The sequence below is a fragment of the Zonotrichia leucophrys genome, chromosome 12 (assembly GCF_028769735.1).
Source record: "Zonotrichia leucophrys gambelii isolate GWCS_2022_RI chromosome 12, RI_Zleu_2.0, whole genome shotgun sequence".
Classification (NCBI taxonomy): domain Eukaryota; kingdom Metazoa; phylum Chordata; class Aves; order Passeriformes; family Passerellidae; genus Zonotrichia; species Zonotrichia leucophrys.
In genome coordinates, this window is record NC_088182.1 from 15,764,583 (window position 1) to 15,780,714 (window position 16,132).

General features: G+C 45.8%; 1 protein-coding gene across 3 annotated transcripts in view; it reads left to right on the forward strand.

Annotated features, from left to right (window-relative positions):
• Nucleotides 1–16,132, forward strand: part of RAD54L2 (RAD54 like 2) — a 69,020-nt gene that overhangs the window by 28,238 nt on the left and 24,650 nt on the right. The window contains exon 1 of one of the 3 annotated variants that reach the window (XM_064724481.1): nt 7,101–7,844. The exons of the other annotated variants lie outside the window; for them this stretch is intronic. Coding sequence (XP_064580551.1) covers nt 7,811–7,844 — 34 coding nt within the window. The 5' untranslated portion in view covers nt 7,101–7,810. Of the gene's footprint in view, nt 1–7,100; nt 7,845–16,132 lie in introns of those variants that run through there. 3 annotated transcript variants of the gene reach the window in all.

Here is a 16,132-nt window from a genome sequence, read left to right on the forward strand (position 1 = left end):
AGCCAGATCTGAGCTTTCATGTACCACTGTGCACTTTGATGATCCTTCCAAGCCAGGCAGGTTTTCATGCTTGTAGTAACTTTATGTAGACTGTCTTCCAAGCCAATAATTGCCTGCAAAGAGGATGGCTTGTGTGGTATCATAAGAGGTACAAAAGCAATCACTACCTGTAAGAGAATTTACTTGTCAACTAATGTCCTGCCTATTGACATGTGTTTAAACTTAATCAAATTGTCATAGGAAACTGCATTGCATTACATTAGAAAATGATTCTTATGGATCAGAGTGTTTAAATGTACTTTATTATATAGGTGCGGAGTGTGGGGCTCAGTCTCAGGTGGTTACTCTGTAAATGTGCATCCAGTTGCAGATAGTGGATGCATTTCTCAGGTGATGCACTAGAACTAAGACGTTGAGGGAGTTTTGTTGCTCTCTCAGTTCCTGAAAGTGAGAAGGGCTTTGTGTCGGTTCAGCAAACGCTCTCTGTGTCCACAAATCTTACCTTCAAGACTTGTGTCGGTTTCCCAAGATCCAAAAAATTAGGAGCTGGCTGGCTTCTATGTTTCCACAATCCAGCTGAATAAAATACAAAATACATAGTTAGTATCAAAGGTAGAAGGAGATGGGATGGTAGCATTCACAGTTTCAGCAGACCTAGTTACTGAGTAATACTGAAGGGTTACATTGCAATTGCAGAGGAGGTTTGCCTCTCATTTAGGCAAAAGCCCTACGGATTTCTCTGGGAATTTTGCTTCATTACAGAAGGCTGCAGATTTTACCCATTGTTTTTATCCTGGCAGTTTCCCGGGAGCACAGTGTGTGTGTCAGAGCAAAATGATGTTTGTGTGTGCAGTCTGAGGGCTTGGCCCTGCCCAGCCAGCGAGGGTCCCTGTCCCCAGCACATTGTGCAGACCCTGTGGCACCCAACTTGCTTGAACTGGATTTACTGGATTCACTAAATGATGTTAAAGAAAAATCCTCTTGAGTGCTTTGCTGGGAGCAGCCAGTGCTGGATGCTTTGTTATCTCCCCTGTGCCGGTTCCGAAGCTGCAGATTGCCTGGCTGGGCACTGTGCTGCGTTGGGGCAGTTTCGGAGGTGGGAGGACGGCAGAGGTGCCTTCCCTGTGGGCTGTTTGCCAATACATCAGGGAGGATTGGGGAGGAGCGGTGCCTGGGCTTCGGGGGCTTTACTGCCTGATTCCAGCACTCTGAGTAACCCCGTGAACTCGGTTATTCTCAGCAGGGTGAGGTGTGGCCTGGGGGCTGCTGTGGGAAGGAAGGATGGGATCCTGAGGAGTGCTGTGCCCCAGCCCCCTGCGCAGGGGATTGCGGAGTGCCGATGTCGCGGCTCGGTCGCTCTGTCCGAACGCGGGGACTCTTCCCGGTCCCCTCGGCTTGTCCCGAGCAGGGGGAAGCTCCGAAGGAAATCGTCGGTGCCTCCCCTGCCCGCCTCCCAGGCTCTCTGACAGCGGCTTCCTTTTTGAGAGGGTGGCACAAAGTCTGGCATAGTCTGAGTGTTATATAACCTGGAGTAATGACTAGCTTTACTTCTTTAAAAGGAGGTGATGACGCCAGAGCTCTGCTTCCTTCAGAGCCGCCAATTGGGCGCAGGGACTGGCAGATCTCGTGAAATGATGTGCTGTTATAGCCAGCTACGCTTTCCCCCCTCTTTTCTCCCTCCTTCCCTTTGATCTATTGCGTATGATGGAATACAAAATAGAAATCTTTCCATGCAGTTGAGGAGCAGCCCACGTCCATGGCTCTGCATTTTCTATATTTATGTATACGGAGTTTCTCAAATGTTTTTTTTTATCTGTATTTTATCTCTTCTCTTAAAGCTGTCACAAATGTGAGATCAGCATGAAGGTGTGGGGAGCAGGGTCAGCAGTTATTAACTGAACAAAGAATTGCCTCAAATTGTCTTCCTGCTTTTCTGATAAGCTTTGCATGACATAGAGGTTTGCTTTATTGGCCAAAAACTTGCATTTTTATTGTCATAATGCCAGAGAATCTCTAACAAAGGACAGTCCCACCTTGCTCCTCTGTCTGTTTGATGTCTTTTCCCCCATGTACATTTCACATTGTCAGCTTTGTACCACACCTTGCCATTGCTAATGGGTACTGTATTCCCTCAGCTGCAACTGCTGTAACAGTGATGAAATCATATGGAAACTAATTAGCAAATTTGTAATGTGGTATTTTCCCTCTTGAACAGGTAAGGAGTGGCAAAGTCACTTTGCCAAGTTCACCTGACGAGTGTAAGGAAGCCAAAGAGAAAATTCTCTGGTTTACATTTTAGGCAGCACCCCTTTTATGTTCAAATGGGTGAAACCCAGTTTCACTGGGTGAAACATCTTTGATTTTCATCTGAGTTTAACCATGCAAGGGCTCCTTAATTTCATTTTCCCCTAATTTATATGGTATTTGTTTTGGTTTTATGGTTTTAAATCATTATGGTTTTAATGGTTGGTTAAATAAAATGTGCATGTAGCTATATGTTCTGCAAGTGTAATATTAAATAATAAACATGTGGAGAGAGATGAAGAACTGTTTTAATTAAATTAGAAGTAATCTTCAGATTTTAAAATACAATATCACATCACAGTTATTTCCTTTATCTTTTTAACTTCTTGCTTAGGCTTTAGAGAAACTGCAGCATGGAACTTGTAGAAGTGTCTGGTTCATTGTTTGGTTCAAAGTATTTTTTTATTAACAGTATTTTGTACTGCAGATGTTTAAAATGTCTTGTTCACATTTTCTTCAATATGCAGTTCACTGACTCAGCCTCAAAAAATTCTAAGTAGGAGTCAGAGGACTTTATTTTCACTTGCAAATATGCAAATAGGAATGAGACAGGAGAAAGCTACAAGATAAAATCTTTTTGGACTAGGTGAACAGAAACTTCTAGTTTAAATCTCTGTCAAAACAAATTTTGCAATTAAAACATCTGCAGATAATCCTCATCTGTGTAAAATATTTAAATACTTGAACTGTTAGAAGTGATTTAAAAGTGGTACTTTCGTGTACTCAACTTGATTTATGTCAAATTTGCACATAGCTGAAAATTAATAGAATGAAATTAAAGTTGTACCAAAAAACTCTTCAGTGGTGCACAAATACGTTGTGTCATCTACAGCAGCAGAGAAATTTAGCAAGTTACAGAAATGAGGAATCAGTTTCTTGAATGTAACTGGGATTGTAACTGAATGGATTTAATTTTGGTTAGAATGATGATAAATATCTGTGGTATAAATTCTTCAACTTTAAATCATTACATCTTGTCTAGTAACAGCTTATTTTCTTTGGTACATTTAAACAACCTCTGAAAGCCTTGGAATCTCAAGCAGTGTGTTTTGCCACAGTGCCAGTGTGAAAAGCATTTGCAAGAGGCACTGCATGGTGTCACTTCCTGTATTTTGTGCAATTAGATTTTTGTTACATTATGTACAACTTCCAACCTCCTCCCACTTATGATTTAGATGAGTTTGGGAAAGAAAATACACCAAGATTTATATTAATAAAATTAGAAAAAACAGATTACCAAATTTTATGCCTTATGGTTGAATCTGAAACTCACTAAAGTCAATGGAAAAACTCCTCTGGTTTTCCATGGTTGGTTTAGATCTTATCAAAAAAAGAATTTTTATTTGCAGTGCAGTGTTTGTTTAAAAAGCAAATGATTCTCAAAGCCCAGCAATACTCAGTTGCCAATGCAGAATGTTGTGGAGTCCAAGTGTGAGTCTGTCTGAACCATTCTGGGTGGATAAACAACACCTTATACCGTGTCCAAGTCAAACCTGGGATTCTTGGGTGTTTTCTGTGTTGCTAAAACAACATGGAAACTAGGGCAGGGAAAGTGGCCTTAATGATGTGTATGTGCTACTAGCAGGTGCTAATCAAGAGTGAAATGTGGCTGTCAGGCCTGGTTCTTGTTCAGTAACTTACAAACAATTTGGGTTAGTAGGCAGCTTCCCTGCACAGTGGAGGTCAGTGGGGTGTGCAGAAGGAGCTGCTGGGTGTGGAGCTTGGCTGGGAGAAAGCCATGGTGTGGGGAAGGGACTGTGCAGCCAGCCTGGAGCAGTTAAGGGTGGGCAGGAAAGGTCTCTTGTGCTTGATGGGGTGGTGATGAGGATGAACAGCCTGGAGGGAAGGGCAGCACCCCAGCAGGGACCAAGAGCAGGGTGGCACATCAGAGATGCAGTGCTTCTTCTGCTGCTGGCCTTGCTGGGCTTGGGTCAGGTCAGGGAGCAGTCAGGGAGCTGCTCAGCCTGTGGAGCAGGGACTGAGACGTCCAAGGTGGACAGCAGGCATGGGGCTGGGGAAGGAGCTACTCCACCTTGAAGGGAATGCGTGTTTCGGGACATTTTGTTGAAATTTATTTAGTTTAACTGACTTCAGTTTGATAATGTTCTTTGCTATACAGGGGAATTAATGTCCTGAAACACTTAAACACTTTATGGTCAAGTTTCTTGTCCGTATAGACAGGTTTAAGTATGGCTTTTACTGCTTGTGAATTTGCAGTGTTCAGGGATGCTGACATTGCTGCTGGAAACACTTGTCAGCCAAATAAAAAACCTGTTCTGAAGGACCTTTCTCTTAATATTCTATGAAAATACAAACTTCATATTGTTGTGTGGGTGTTTTTTAACAGGTAATGCCCTAAGTTGTTAGCAAGGGAATCTCTCAGGTGACAAAAGCTTTTTGAGAAGCCTCTTGTGACATATAGCACAGTTTGTACAATTGCAAAGAGCTTGTGATTTGAGAGGAGGAAGGTGAGGTGTGACAGCTGGGTAAGATTTCAGACCCCAAAAAGGGGGGGAGAACCTTGTTCCTTACTGGTAAGACTGGCCTCATGGAAAAGCTGTTCAGTAAATGGACTTATCTGTAACAAGATTACCTTCCATGAGGAGATCATTTTATAAACTGACTGTTTCAGGCAGATCTAATTCTTGGTTGTGTGAATAAGTGTTTATCCTGGCTAGCAGTGGTGGCCTCACCAGGAGCCTGTTGTGAGTAGAAGGGCTAGAAAAATTGCTTCTCCATTTTGCATGCTGAGGTGAAGAAGGAAATTCCCTTTTTATTGCTGTATTGCAGAAGGACAGGTATAGGTTTCCTGTTTCCCCCAGTGTATTGAACTTCCATTTTTCTCATGCTTGACTACTGTTATGTGGATGTGTTGTGGTTTAACCCCAGCTGGCAGCTCAGCCCCACACAGCCACTCACTATCCCCTAGTGGGATGGAGGAGAACATTGCTGGAGTAAAAGTGACAAAGCTTGTGGGCTGAGATAAAGATAGTTAAACAGCAAAGCAGAACAAGGAATTCATCAACTCCTCCCCATGGGCAGGCAAGTGTTCAGCCATCCCCAAGAAAGCAGGGCTCCATCACAGTGACAGTGACTTGGGAAGACAAACACCATAGCTCTGGATATCCCCCCTCTCCTCCTCCTTTCCCCAGCTCTACATGCTGAGCATGACACCATATGGTCTGGGATATCCCTGGGGCCAGTTGGGGTCAGCTGTCCCAGCTGTGTCCCCTCCTCACTCCTCGTGCACCCCCAGCTTCCTCACTGGTGGGGCAGTGTCAGAAGTACAAAAGGCCTTGACTCTGTGTTAGCCCTGCTCACCAATAGCAAAAACATCTCTATTATCAACACCATTTCCAACATAAATCCAAAGCATAGCCCCATACTAGCTTCTAAGAAAAGAATTAACTCTCTCCCAGCCAAAACCAGCACTGCATGCTTTACAAATACCAGTTGTATTTACCCAGTACTTGTTTTTAAATCTTGCTTTCCAGATTCATAAATCTGTTAGGTCAGATGCTGAGGTCATGTTTGCTTATTTATTCCAACTGTACAAAGTCCTTATAAGGCCTGTTACAAGATCCTTGGCTATGCACTTCTTTAATATATTTGTCCCTCTTTTCCCCCTTGATAAACATTGTGTGCCAGCCAGGCTGTTTGAATCTGTGACATAGGTGAAAGGCTGTCCTGTTACTGAGGGTCTTAATTGTAATACAGTTCTTTTTTAATTTTTTTGTGAAATTTATATAGCTCTAACTATGAAAAAGCATATTGGGTTTGGGTTTGTTTCACTTCAAAGTTGTGATGTACCCTGAAGCACTGAGGGTGTTTTGATGGCAGCAAGCACTCTCAGTGCCCTGCTACCCTCTCAAATGAAAGGTCAAATGAAAATGGCTGGAGTCGCACAAAGGGGAGCTGGGCTCTGCCCTGGCTGTTCTTGCAGACCTTTAGATCAGCTTTAGATCAGCTTTTGCTGTTGTGAGTGCAGCTCATTGTCCTGCAGGTCTGTGTGGGGGCTGTTCGGACACCGCCTGCTTTGGGTTCCTTGTGTGTGTCCTGGCTTTCCCAGAGCTCCCTCACCAGTTGTTTCAACAGGCAGCTGACTTTGTTACATGGACAAATGCTCACTACCAGAGAGCTAATTTCATTATGTGTCTCAGCCGAGGTTTGCTGTTTATTACTGCATTAGATATGCCTGTGAAGGGAACTGGGCATGGATAAAGTCTCTGCAACACTGAAGAAGGTTAAGCAGGGTGGATGGCCTTTAGGGGTTCAACTACAGCTTTAAAGGACTTATTCTGCACTTATTTTTTCTCTCTTGTGCCTGTCCTGATGCAGGTGAATTACTGGCTCAAAAACTCACTTAAGTAATCTCTCACTCCACAAATTCTAACAAGTTCTTTCCTGAAACCTTAGAAACTTGCAGTGGGCTACAAGCTGCTGGTTTAACCAAGCGAACAGGATGCTCTTTCACCTGTTGTTGTTCAGACAGGTTACCAGCTCCATCAGATTGCTCAAGTTTCAGTCTCAGTTGTCCAGGTTTCTTGCAAATTAGACAGCATCATGCAAATAGCTCGTAAAATCACCATTGTTTTCAAAGCCAGAAAGGCTGTACTCCTTTTTGCATCTCCTTCTCACCCACCAGTGAAACTCAGAGGCAGAGTTGTGGTGCTGCGTGTCCCCTGCTCTGAGTGTCCTGTTGTCTGTTGGGATTCCCCTTGCACGGGGCCCCACCGGAGCCTGAGTGGTTATGTAAGGATTTTTATTTTATTCTCAGTCTTGGTCTCTGCCACTAGTTGAACTGGATCACAGGCTGAGTGAATGGGATCTGATCCGTACGGCAGCGTGCAGCTCTGCTGCTCCAGAGGAGAGAGACCTCCCCTGTACACACCCACTCAGCCTCCCTGCTCCTCTTCTCTCTTCTGAAACTCTTTTCCCAGGCAAACTGAGCTTGCTCCCGCTGATCGGGAGCGCGTACGGAAGCCAAACCGTCCCGGCAGCACAGCTCCAGGCATCGGTCCCCAGTGGAGCAGCAGCTACCTCGGGCAGGGCTGTGTTGTTTGACTCTCCAAGCAGGGGAGGAGATAGTGACAATTTTTATTTAGGCTGAACACGAGGCATATTTAACTAGTTATGTAACGGTGACCCCGGTCCGTCTCGGCTTGGTGCAGGGAGGATATATACGTACTGCTTCTCGTCACACCAGCTGGGTGGATTCAAGCACTAGGAGCTATTTACCAAAGTTATTTTCAGAAACTTTAAGTGCAGGTTTCCCTGCCTGTACCCTGGACTATTTTATCAGGAGTCTTTTCCCGCCTGCAAACTGAACAGCCAGTGAGAGTGGATTTATGCTCGCTGGGCTGTGGGCAGAGATAAGGAGTTGTCAGGAGTGACTGGAAACTTTTGTCCTGAAGACCCTGAGACAAGAATAGCAGAAGAGCTGAGAGTGTGCAGCCACGTTGAACAAGTGTGCAGGCAAAGGGCTTGCCTCGGTGCACCGAGCAGCATGCTCCTCTTGGATGAGTCTCAGCAGTTTCCAGGTAGGACACAGGTGGGGGATTTTGTGTGTTCATTTTTCTTTCTTTTTCTCCCTTGTTTTCTTTTCCCTCTTGCTTTCCTGTTACAGGCTATTCATTTTCCCACCCCTGGGCTGGAGCACCCCACTCAGTGGCTGGTAAAAGTCATCAGGAACCAAGGCTTTTCTGTAGGTCTCTCTCTCTTTTAATGTGCTCCCTACCAGGCCAGGATGGAAGAGGTTTTGATTTCAGAGTCTTGCAGTGCCTGTTGGCCTGATGGAGGGGGCATGAGAAGGAAGCTCACTCTTCCTTTGTGCCTATAATTCTGAAGTCTTTGGTGATGTGACATTCTGGGTCTGGCTGTTACTGTTTCTGCTGCTGTTGTGTTGTAATGCTGCGAAACTTCTTTTTTCCAAGAGAGGAGGCAGTTGTTAATAGCAGTATCATTTTATATCCACTGTCCTCTCCCCCACTCCCTTCGACTTTGTGTGGATACTTTCTCTGCAACATCCTACTTGATAAGAGTTTCAAGAGCTTCTTTTGTCAGTGAAATATTTGGTGACTTGCTGACCGGGCAACAATCTGAGCACCAGGCAGGGCTGTTGGTGCTTGCTCCAGATCCCCTAATTAGTGCCTAAGAGACTAAAAGCTACTTGGCTGTTTTCCCCCTATCAAATGGGAGATGCTGGTGAAATCCTAATGGGAGTTCACAGTTTGGGGATAGCTGCCACTTAATTTGTTTGCTGGTGGGAGGATGTTGGAGAAAAAGCTTTGTTCAGATTTGAAGAACTTTCTAAATTTGTAATTTATCTTCTTACTTTGAGGTGAGGTACTTTGTGATGCCAGGCTTCTTGCACTTTGTTCATGTGGCAAATACCTCCAGAGTCATGCTAGGAACCTAACAGACTGATCAAAAATGGTCCCCAGGAGTTCCAGCTCTGGAATCCTGGTTTATTACAGAAGTGCAGTGTGGTTGTCATGAGGAGTTTTTATAGAAATAAGCCATGGAATATTTGTACCCATTAGTGGGAAGGGGGTTTAGGAAAAAAAAAATCCATCTTATTTCTCTGGTTGTGGTGGCAGGACAAAGAAGCTAATTCTGGGAGAGTGTGAACTGAGAAAAAAGGAATTACAATAGAAAATGAGTTTGGATAAATGAGGAATCTGGGTGATGATACAAGTGGCTTATGTAACTTAGTCTAGATAATAGGTATAAAAAGAGAAGACAGGGAGGGAAAGATGCTTTTGGAAATGAGACTGTAGGTCATAGATGGAGGGAAAATACAAGGTTAGAGGCTTTTCAAAAATTTTGGTTAGAAGGTATTTGTACAAAAGTAAGAGAGCAAAAGTGCAAATTAACTCATCTTTGTACTTCTCAAGTTGTAAAGTCTGGGACAAGGTTTGTGACAGCCTCTACCAAAGTCTCTAGCAGTAGAAAATGATGTCTCTTTGAGGAAGCCTTTTTAACTGATATATTGAAGTTCTGTTCTGGCTGGTGGATCCAAGAGTGTCTCCACCACACTTCTGCACAGCCTGCCTGTCCCAAAAGAGATGATAAACTGCACAAGGTCACTGAGTGAGTCTGTGCAGAACTTACACATCATGTTCTTCCCTGGTTTTGTGCTTCAACCACTGAACAATGTTTCTTTTCCTCTCTGATTTATCCGGCTTTTCCTCACTCCAGGAGCCTGGACACTTCTGTGGGGTATTCAGAGTAGCAAGCACCTGTATATGCAGTGCTGTGATACTTTTTTTATTTTAAAAATGTTGATAAAAAGTTAGAGCAGATTTTAATTACCACCAGCTAGTAAATCAAGGTTTGTTGCAGTACACTACCTATCTTCCTGTTATCCCGCAAGAAAAATGTCTTTTATATAAAAATCCCTGTTTCCTTGTGATATACACATATATTTCTTACTTGACCATAGAGGTAATTGTCATTTTAGCAACCTTTTGAAGAAACAAATGCCTGTTTCTTTTCCAGGCTGTAATGTGCTTAGGTTTTAGGGTGTTGTGTATTTTTAGGGGGGCCATCCTTGTGGCATTGTGACTTCAATTTGTGCAAGTCTGATTGCCACAAACAACTTTGCAGCCTTTTGTCAAACTCCTTTGGCAGCACCAATATTTTGGAAAGGAAAACTAGAAGCAGATTGTTCTTCCAGCAGTGGTGTTTCATCCTGATCTTTCATCCTGGTCTTATTAACTTTCTCCAGTGCTCTCGGTCACTTTTCTGGCTGCAGTTGATGGGAGAAGTGCCAGTGGAATGCGGTAGCACACGGGCTCAAACTCAACAATTTGAATTTTTCTCCCAAGTGATGCCTCCCTCATTAAACAGAGTCCTTAAAACTTCCTCTGAAATTTCTTTAGAGACTGAGGCAGAAAAAGGGAATGTAGATGAAATTCTGTGCTTTGTTACAGTTCTAAGAAAAATCCACAACTATGTTTTGTTTTTTTCAAGTAGGAAATTATGTTTATGGAGAAGAAAGGGAATTGTTGGTTAGAGTATAGGACAGGAAGCCAATAACTTGACTTACTCAGCACTGATGCCCACCTGATTGCTTTGATTTAGTTTCTTCCTCTGCAAGATGGACAGCAGAGTGTTTCACAGGTACTGTGAGGAGCTCATCCTGCCCGTGAGCTCCTTTGACACTGACTAGGGTACAAGTGACACTATTATAATTTTGAAATCACTCCTCCCTTATACCACTACCATCAGGAGCAACAACAAAGGAGGACTCAGATGCTGGAGGTTGCCTTGTGCTGGGATTATTTCCCATGCTGCTCTTTTAAATTAGGAGTGAGTGTCACCTGCCTTCTCCCTGTCCTTGTTAGCAGGTCCTGAGCAAAGCTAGGATGTGAGCTTGAGGCAGAGATTAAAGTTCAGCTGGTGCTTGTTGTTTGTTTGCCATTTTGGTGGCCTTGGAAGTGTGTGGCACAATAATCCCTTCTTTATTATTTCTCATTGCTCTGAGGGTATGCTGATATAAAGCTACAACTCCCAGCTACCTAGTGTAAATTAATGCTTATGTAATCATTGCATAATGCAGAATGCTTGCTCCCCTACTCGTCCTCTTTTCTTAGTCCCTGAAATTTATCCCTAGAAGAGTCATGGTAGCAGCCAGCTGGATTCACTGTGCTTGGAACGTGTCTAGCCCCCATATGCATCTATTTTCTGAAGCTGGAAAGGGGAAATTTGTTACCTAAATCAATATTTAGCCACCTCAATAAACTAGATCATATTTCTCTTTTTTAAAAAAGCTTTGAAGTGTTGTGAAAATAAATAAGGTTAAATCCGGTTACTTGTGGTTTAGATCCCCATGGTAATTTTTGTAATCTGGCTGACAAAACTCTATTCTGGGTTACTAGTTAACTGGGATAACCAGAAAGGGGAGGTTTCAGTTCCCTCCTGCGCACAGCTTGTTGAAAACTTCCCAGCACTCAGCCTGAAACATTTCCTGACTCCAGAGCTGTAGCTTTATGTAACTCATTGCTCTGCACACCCCTGGCTAAAGGACAAATGTGACTGATCCCTGCCTCCCCTGCTACCTCAGTGGGTGCCTTCCTGTCTTTACTAGTGCCCACAGTGTCTGTGCAAGAGAGGGGGCACGGCAGGAGGGAGCAGTTTAGGTTTGAGGACTTTCTTCAGGAAAAGTAGTTTTGATTCCATATCTAGAAGAGGGATGGCAGATAGCTGTGTTCTGTATCTCTCCAGGTGTATCTCTCCAGGTTGCCATCTCAAAGCACTATGAAAATGTTTGATTTGAAATTTCACAACCCTCTTTTGAGCTGGAAATGGATATGGGACTGCCCAGTGCTCCAGAGGAACCATGAGCCTGTGGTGCCTGCGAAAGGGAGGACAACCAGACGGGCATCTCACCTGGGCTGCATTCAGGGCCTTGTGCAGGAATGGGAGGAGGTCCTGAGGGGCTGGGTGCCAGAGCAGGTACCTGCCACACTCCAGTGGCAATGGGGTGCCTGTGGCTGCGAGCCTGTGCCATACAACAGTTATATAAGTGCTCTTTGGTGTTTATGTAACCCGGGTCTCAGCGTCCGCAGCATTGAGGCCCAGCCAGAACAAGATCTCTTGGGTATTTGGGGCCTGGTTCTGCTTGCATAATCCCAGGGTTAGAAGATATATCGCCTGTCACCAAAGTTGGCTGTTTGATATTCCAGTTTGCCTCTCGGCACTTCTTGGCCACTTCCTTTCCCTTTGGTTTCTGGGTGGTATATTCCTAGCTCCTACCCTTCAATTCTGCTGCCTTTTGTTCCTGAAGGATTCCTTCAGGCCAGGAAAGGAGTTTTATTCAGCAGCATAACCTCATCAGCAACTGATATGCTGAAAGATGTCTGAAGGAAAAAAGAAGGGCAGTGCTGCCTTGTAATTGATCTTTAAAAGTTTTCCATTTATTTGGGCTTACTTCTTGCCAGAGGAGACTGGAGATGGGTTTGACTTGTGTGTGCTCATGCTCTGGCCCACAGAGTCAGTGCTGGTGGCTTTTTTTTAGAGCTCATCTCTTCCCTCCATCCTCTGGTCCTGCACTGGGGACAGAGACAGCCTGCCATCCCTTACCAGCAGATTTCACGTAGGTGTCTTGAACCCACAGCGAGTGATCGCTTTACTGATACTTAGAGAAATGAAAAACATGTTACTCAGACTTCAAGCAGCACTCTTTGTTATACCAACATGACAGACTCTGTGTCTGGTTACAGTGACAGTTATGAACGACAGACCTGGGGTGGTTAGCTCCTAGATAAATGAGCAACGGGCATGAAGATGTACGTGCTTTTTGACAGGTGGGGGAAGCTTCCCCCGGGAGCAGGCTCAGCCCGAAAGAGCGATCCTTTGTGCCTGGCAGTGGCGTGGCTGTGACTCAGCAGGACACCGGGCACGGCAGCAGAGCCGGGGCGGGAGCGGTGCCGGCGGTCGGTCACTGCCGTGGTCGGTGGGCTGCGTTCCGCCGGGGGCTGGGGCTGCCGGTCCCGCAGCTCTCGGCGTGGCTCCCCGCTTGGCCAGGGCGCGGTGCCTGCCTTCGGAGCTCCACAGCCGTGGTCCTGTGCGGACAGGCGGACAAAAGGCTGGTCCCGGCTGTCGTGCTGGCAGCAGCGGCAGCTGCCGGTGACCGGAGAGGGGCGGCCGGGCGCGGGGTCCGCCGTGCCGGGGGCAGCGCGGGTGCCGCGGCCGGCGCGGGGGGGCAGGTGTGCCGGGTTATATAATACTTACATAATTAGGGCTTTGTTAAGCGCTGGTGGCTGGGAGGGGCGTCCTGCCGTCGAAGACTGAGCCCGATTATTTTCCGAGGAGAACAAAGTCTTGTTCCTAATTAGCTGCCCTGCCAGCGGCTGCCGCGGAGAGCCCTGAGTGCCCGTAGGGGCTGCGTCCTGCTCTGTCCTGCTGCGACCCCCTCTGAGGTGGCTTTCCCAGTGCTTTGGGTGAAAGCAGCCAGGTGTTGATGTGTGCCGTCTTTGTGCCTTTCCTGGGTGTTGCAACAGGTAAAGCCTGGAGGAAGGGACTCTGAGCTTTTCCCTTACTTTTACCTCCTCTGTATGTGAGGGTTTTCACAAGGAATTTACTGTCTCTAGCCCAACCTTGAGGTGCTCAAGTGTTTTCACACAATGCCACCTCTGTGAGAGGTGCTCTGTGCAGACACCACTCCTCCCTTCTCGCACGGCATCCATGCAACACCTGCACCAGTTGCATACAAAGAATATTTTGAAAATATTTCATTTTTATTGCACAGCTGAGTACAGGATGAGCCAGAGGACTCTGGCTGTTGCCAGCCTCTGGGTAGATTGCTGTGCTGCAGTTAGAGAGCTGCTGTTCTTCACTCTGGCATCACCTACCCACCACTCCAGTTCCCAGCACACTGGGGAAACATCACATAACCCAGAGAGCATCTTCCAGGCTGTCAGAGCCTTTGTAGCTGGGCTTGCTCTGCAGAGTTGCTCCTCCAGCCTTTGGCACTCCAGTTGTAGTTCAGTGTGTCAGGGACTGAGCTGCAGCTGGAGCTGTGCAATTAGAGTTTCTTTGCCATCCCTCAGTGCTCCTCCCATTCCTGCTTTGACAGCTCAGTACCGGCTGTAGTAGCACTAGCTAGTATTAGCTAGTCTCTGACAGGCTTTTGCCCACAAACTGCATAGAAGTTCCCAGAAGGCTTCAATAATATTTAACTGCTCTTTGTTCTTTGTGCAGGATGAAAGAAAGCTCCCAAAGTAAGAATTAACTGCTCACTGCTCTGCATGCAGCTACCTTCTCTACCATGCATGCACATCCCTGTGTGCTCCTGCCTTAGGGTAGGAGCACACCTACCTGTGTGTTCCTACCTTAGGGTAGGAAATAATGCTCAAAAACTCAGCAAATTTTCCTATTTGGTATCCTGAGTTTCTGTAGTGAAATGATTTTAGAAATAAACAGGTGTCTGTGTTTCAGTGCTATGTCTTCCCTGGAGTCACTGGAGTTACCCTGGCAATTGAACTGGTCTCCCAGGAGAGATGTACATACCTCTAGCTAGCCCTGTTAGCTGGCTACTAACTGGGCAGGCAAGGAAGTCACCAACTTGCACAGTAGCTTGTCCACTGAGGGGTTTCTTGGCTCTTCTTATGCAGCAACCTCAGGTAGGAGACCCTCAGATCTTCTGAATGGGAATTTCTGTACTCCTAGGAGTGCTGACTGTTGCTAGAGCCAAACTGTGGATGACTTACTGAGGGCTGCCTTGGAGCACAGAGATTGGCTATAACACTGTTTTTCTCTTACCTTGATGTCAAGACAATGTTAGTTACATGAATGTCACACCTGTAAACAACCTGCTGCTTCATGACACTTCGCAGCAACCTGAGCCATTTTGCAGAGCAGGCTGTGTCGAGAGCAATTCACTGCTGAATCCATGATCTAGAGAATATTCTGCAGGCTGGATCCTGTGCTGTTTTAACAGAAGTTTGAAAGGTGATGAGGTGCAATAGGAGGTGCCTGACTGCAGGACAGATCTTTTGCTGTGTTGCACATCATGAGTCACAGCTGTGTGCAGTGTTTAGGGACAGCTCTGGCAGTCACACCTCAGAGGGAGCATCTGAAGCAGCGTTACACACAGCAGTCACGACTCTCTTACAGAGACTTCTAAACTGTAACACTGTGACATGCAAGTGTTGGTCGAGAAACCAAACACCTCCCCCTATTTGTATGTACTTCTGGGGGTGGTGCTTGCTGCTGCTTATTGAGCAAAGAAAACTGGCAACCTCTGGCCTGCAGCACAAACCAGAGCCGTGCTGTAACCAGGTCTGTTGGGTTTTGGAAGTGCAGGCACATTTCACACCTCTAAAGTGCATGAGAAAGATAGTAGTGCCCCTCTTGGCATTCAGGGTACCTTGCAGGACAGAGTGCCTGGGTGTGTGCAGGTGTCCATAACCACTGGGAACTGTGCTATAACCCACCTGAAGGAGCAGCTGCATTGATGCTACTGCCACTTCTCCTGGGAGATCCTCTTTGTAGATCTGGTCAGACAGTGCAAAACATGGAACAAAGCTGGTGTGACCTGGGTGATTCTTGGTGCCCACAGCTTATAACCATGGGATGGACTTACACCTTTGCCAACAACCACACCTGGCTGTCTTCTGCTGGGCAGACTTGGGCTTGTATTTTCTGTTGTGGCTCATCTTGCTGTGCAGGGCTGTGCTGGGTTGTCACCCCCAGGCAGGTAGCAATGCTCTTCTCAAGCAGGCAATGTGAATAGGTGCCCAGGTCTTCCTAGAGTGCCCAGCAGCTCCAGCATGATCAGACAGTTGTCAACATGCAAACGTGGCTGATGAATTTTTGTGTTGTGTAAAACACTACTTGTATAACCATGGCAGAGTAGTGTGTCAAGTGCCTGTTACAAAACCATAATTGCCTTTCTGTTGTCTATGTAGGTTTGGCAAAATTGGGGCAGGATTATTCCATTGATTACCTGATGGGACCTGTTCAACAAGGCTGTTCCCACACTCCCCCCTAACCCAAGATCAGACCCGTTCTTATACAAAATAGGTGTTAGTGTGTGTAGTTATTGTTTCTTAATGTGTTTCTGTCCCAGTGTGGGTCCCATTTACACAGCTTGGAGCTCACCAAATTGGAGAGCAGCCACATGACTGCAGCAGGGAGCTGTGCTTTTCATCTGGGTTAGGTTTAGGCTGTGCACATAATCAGGAGTTTAATACAAAGCAGCAGCAAAACAATTCCTGCTTGTAACTGCCAGCTCCTGCCACAGGTGTGGTGGGAGCTGTTGCAAGGTTAGCCTTGTGATTTTATCATTGTGTTAGTTAAATTTTGTGTAAAGCTTTATTCA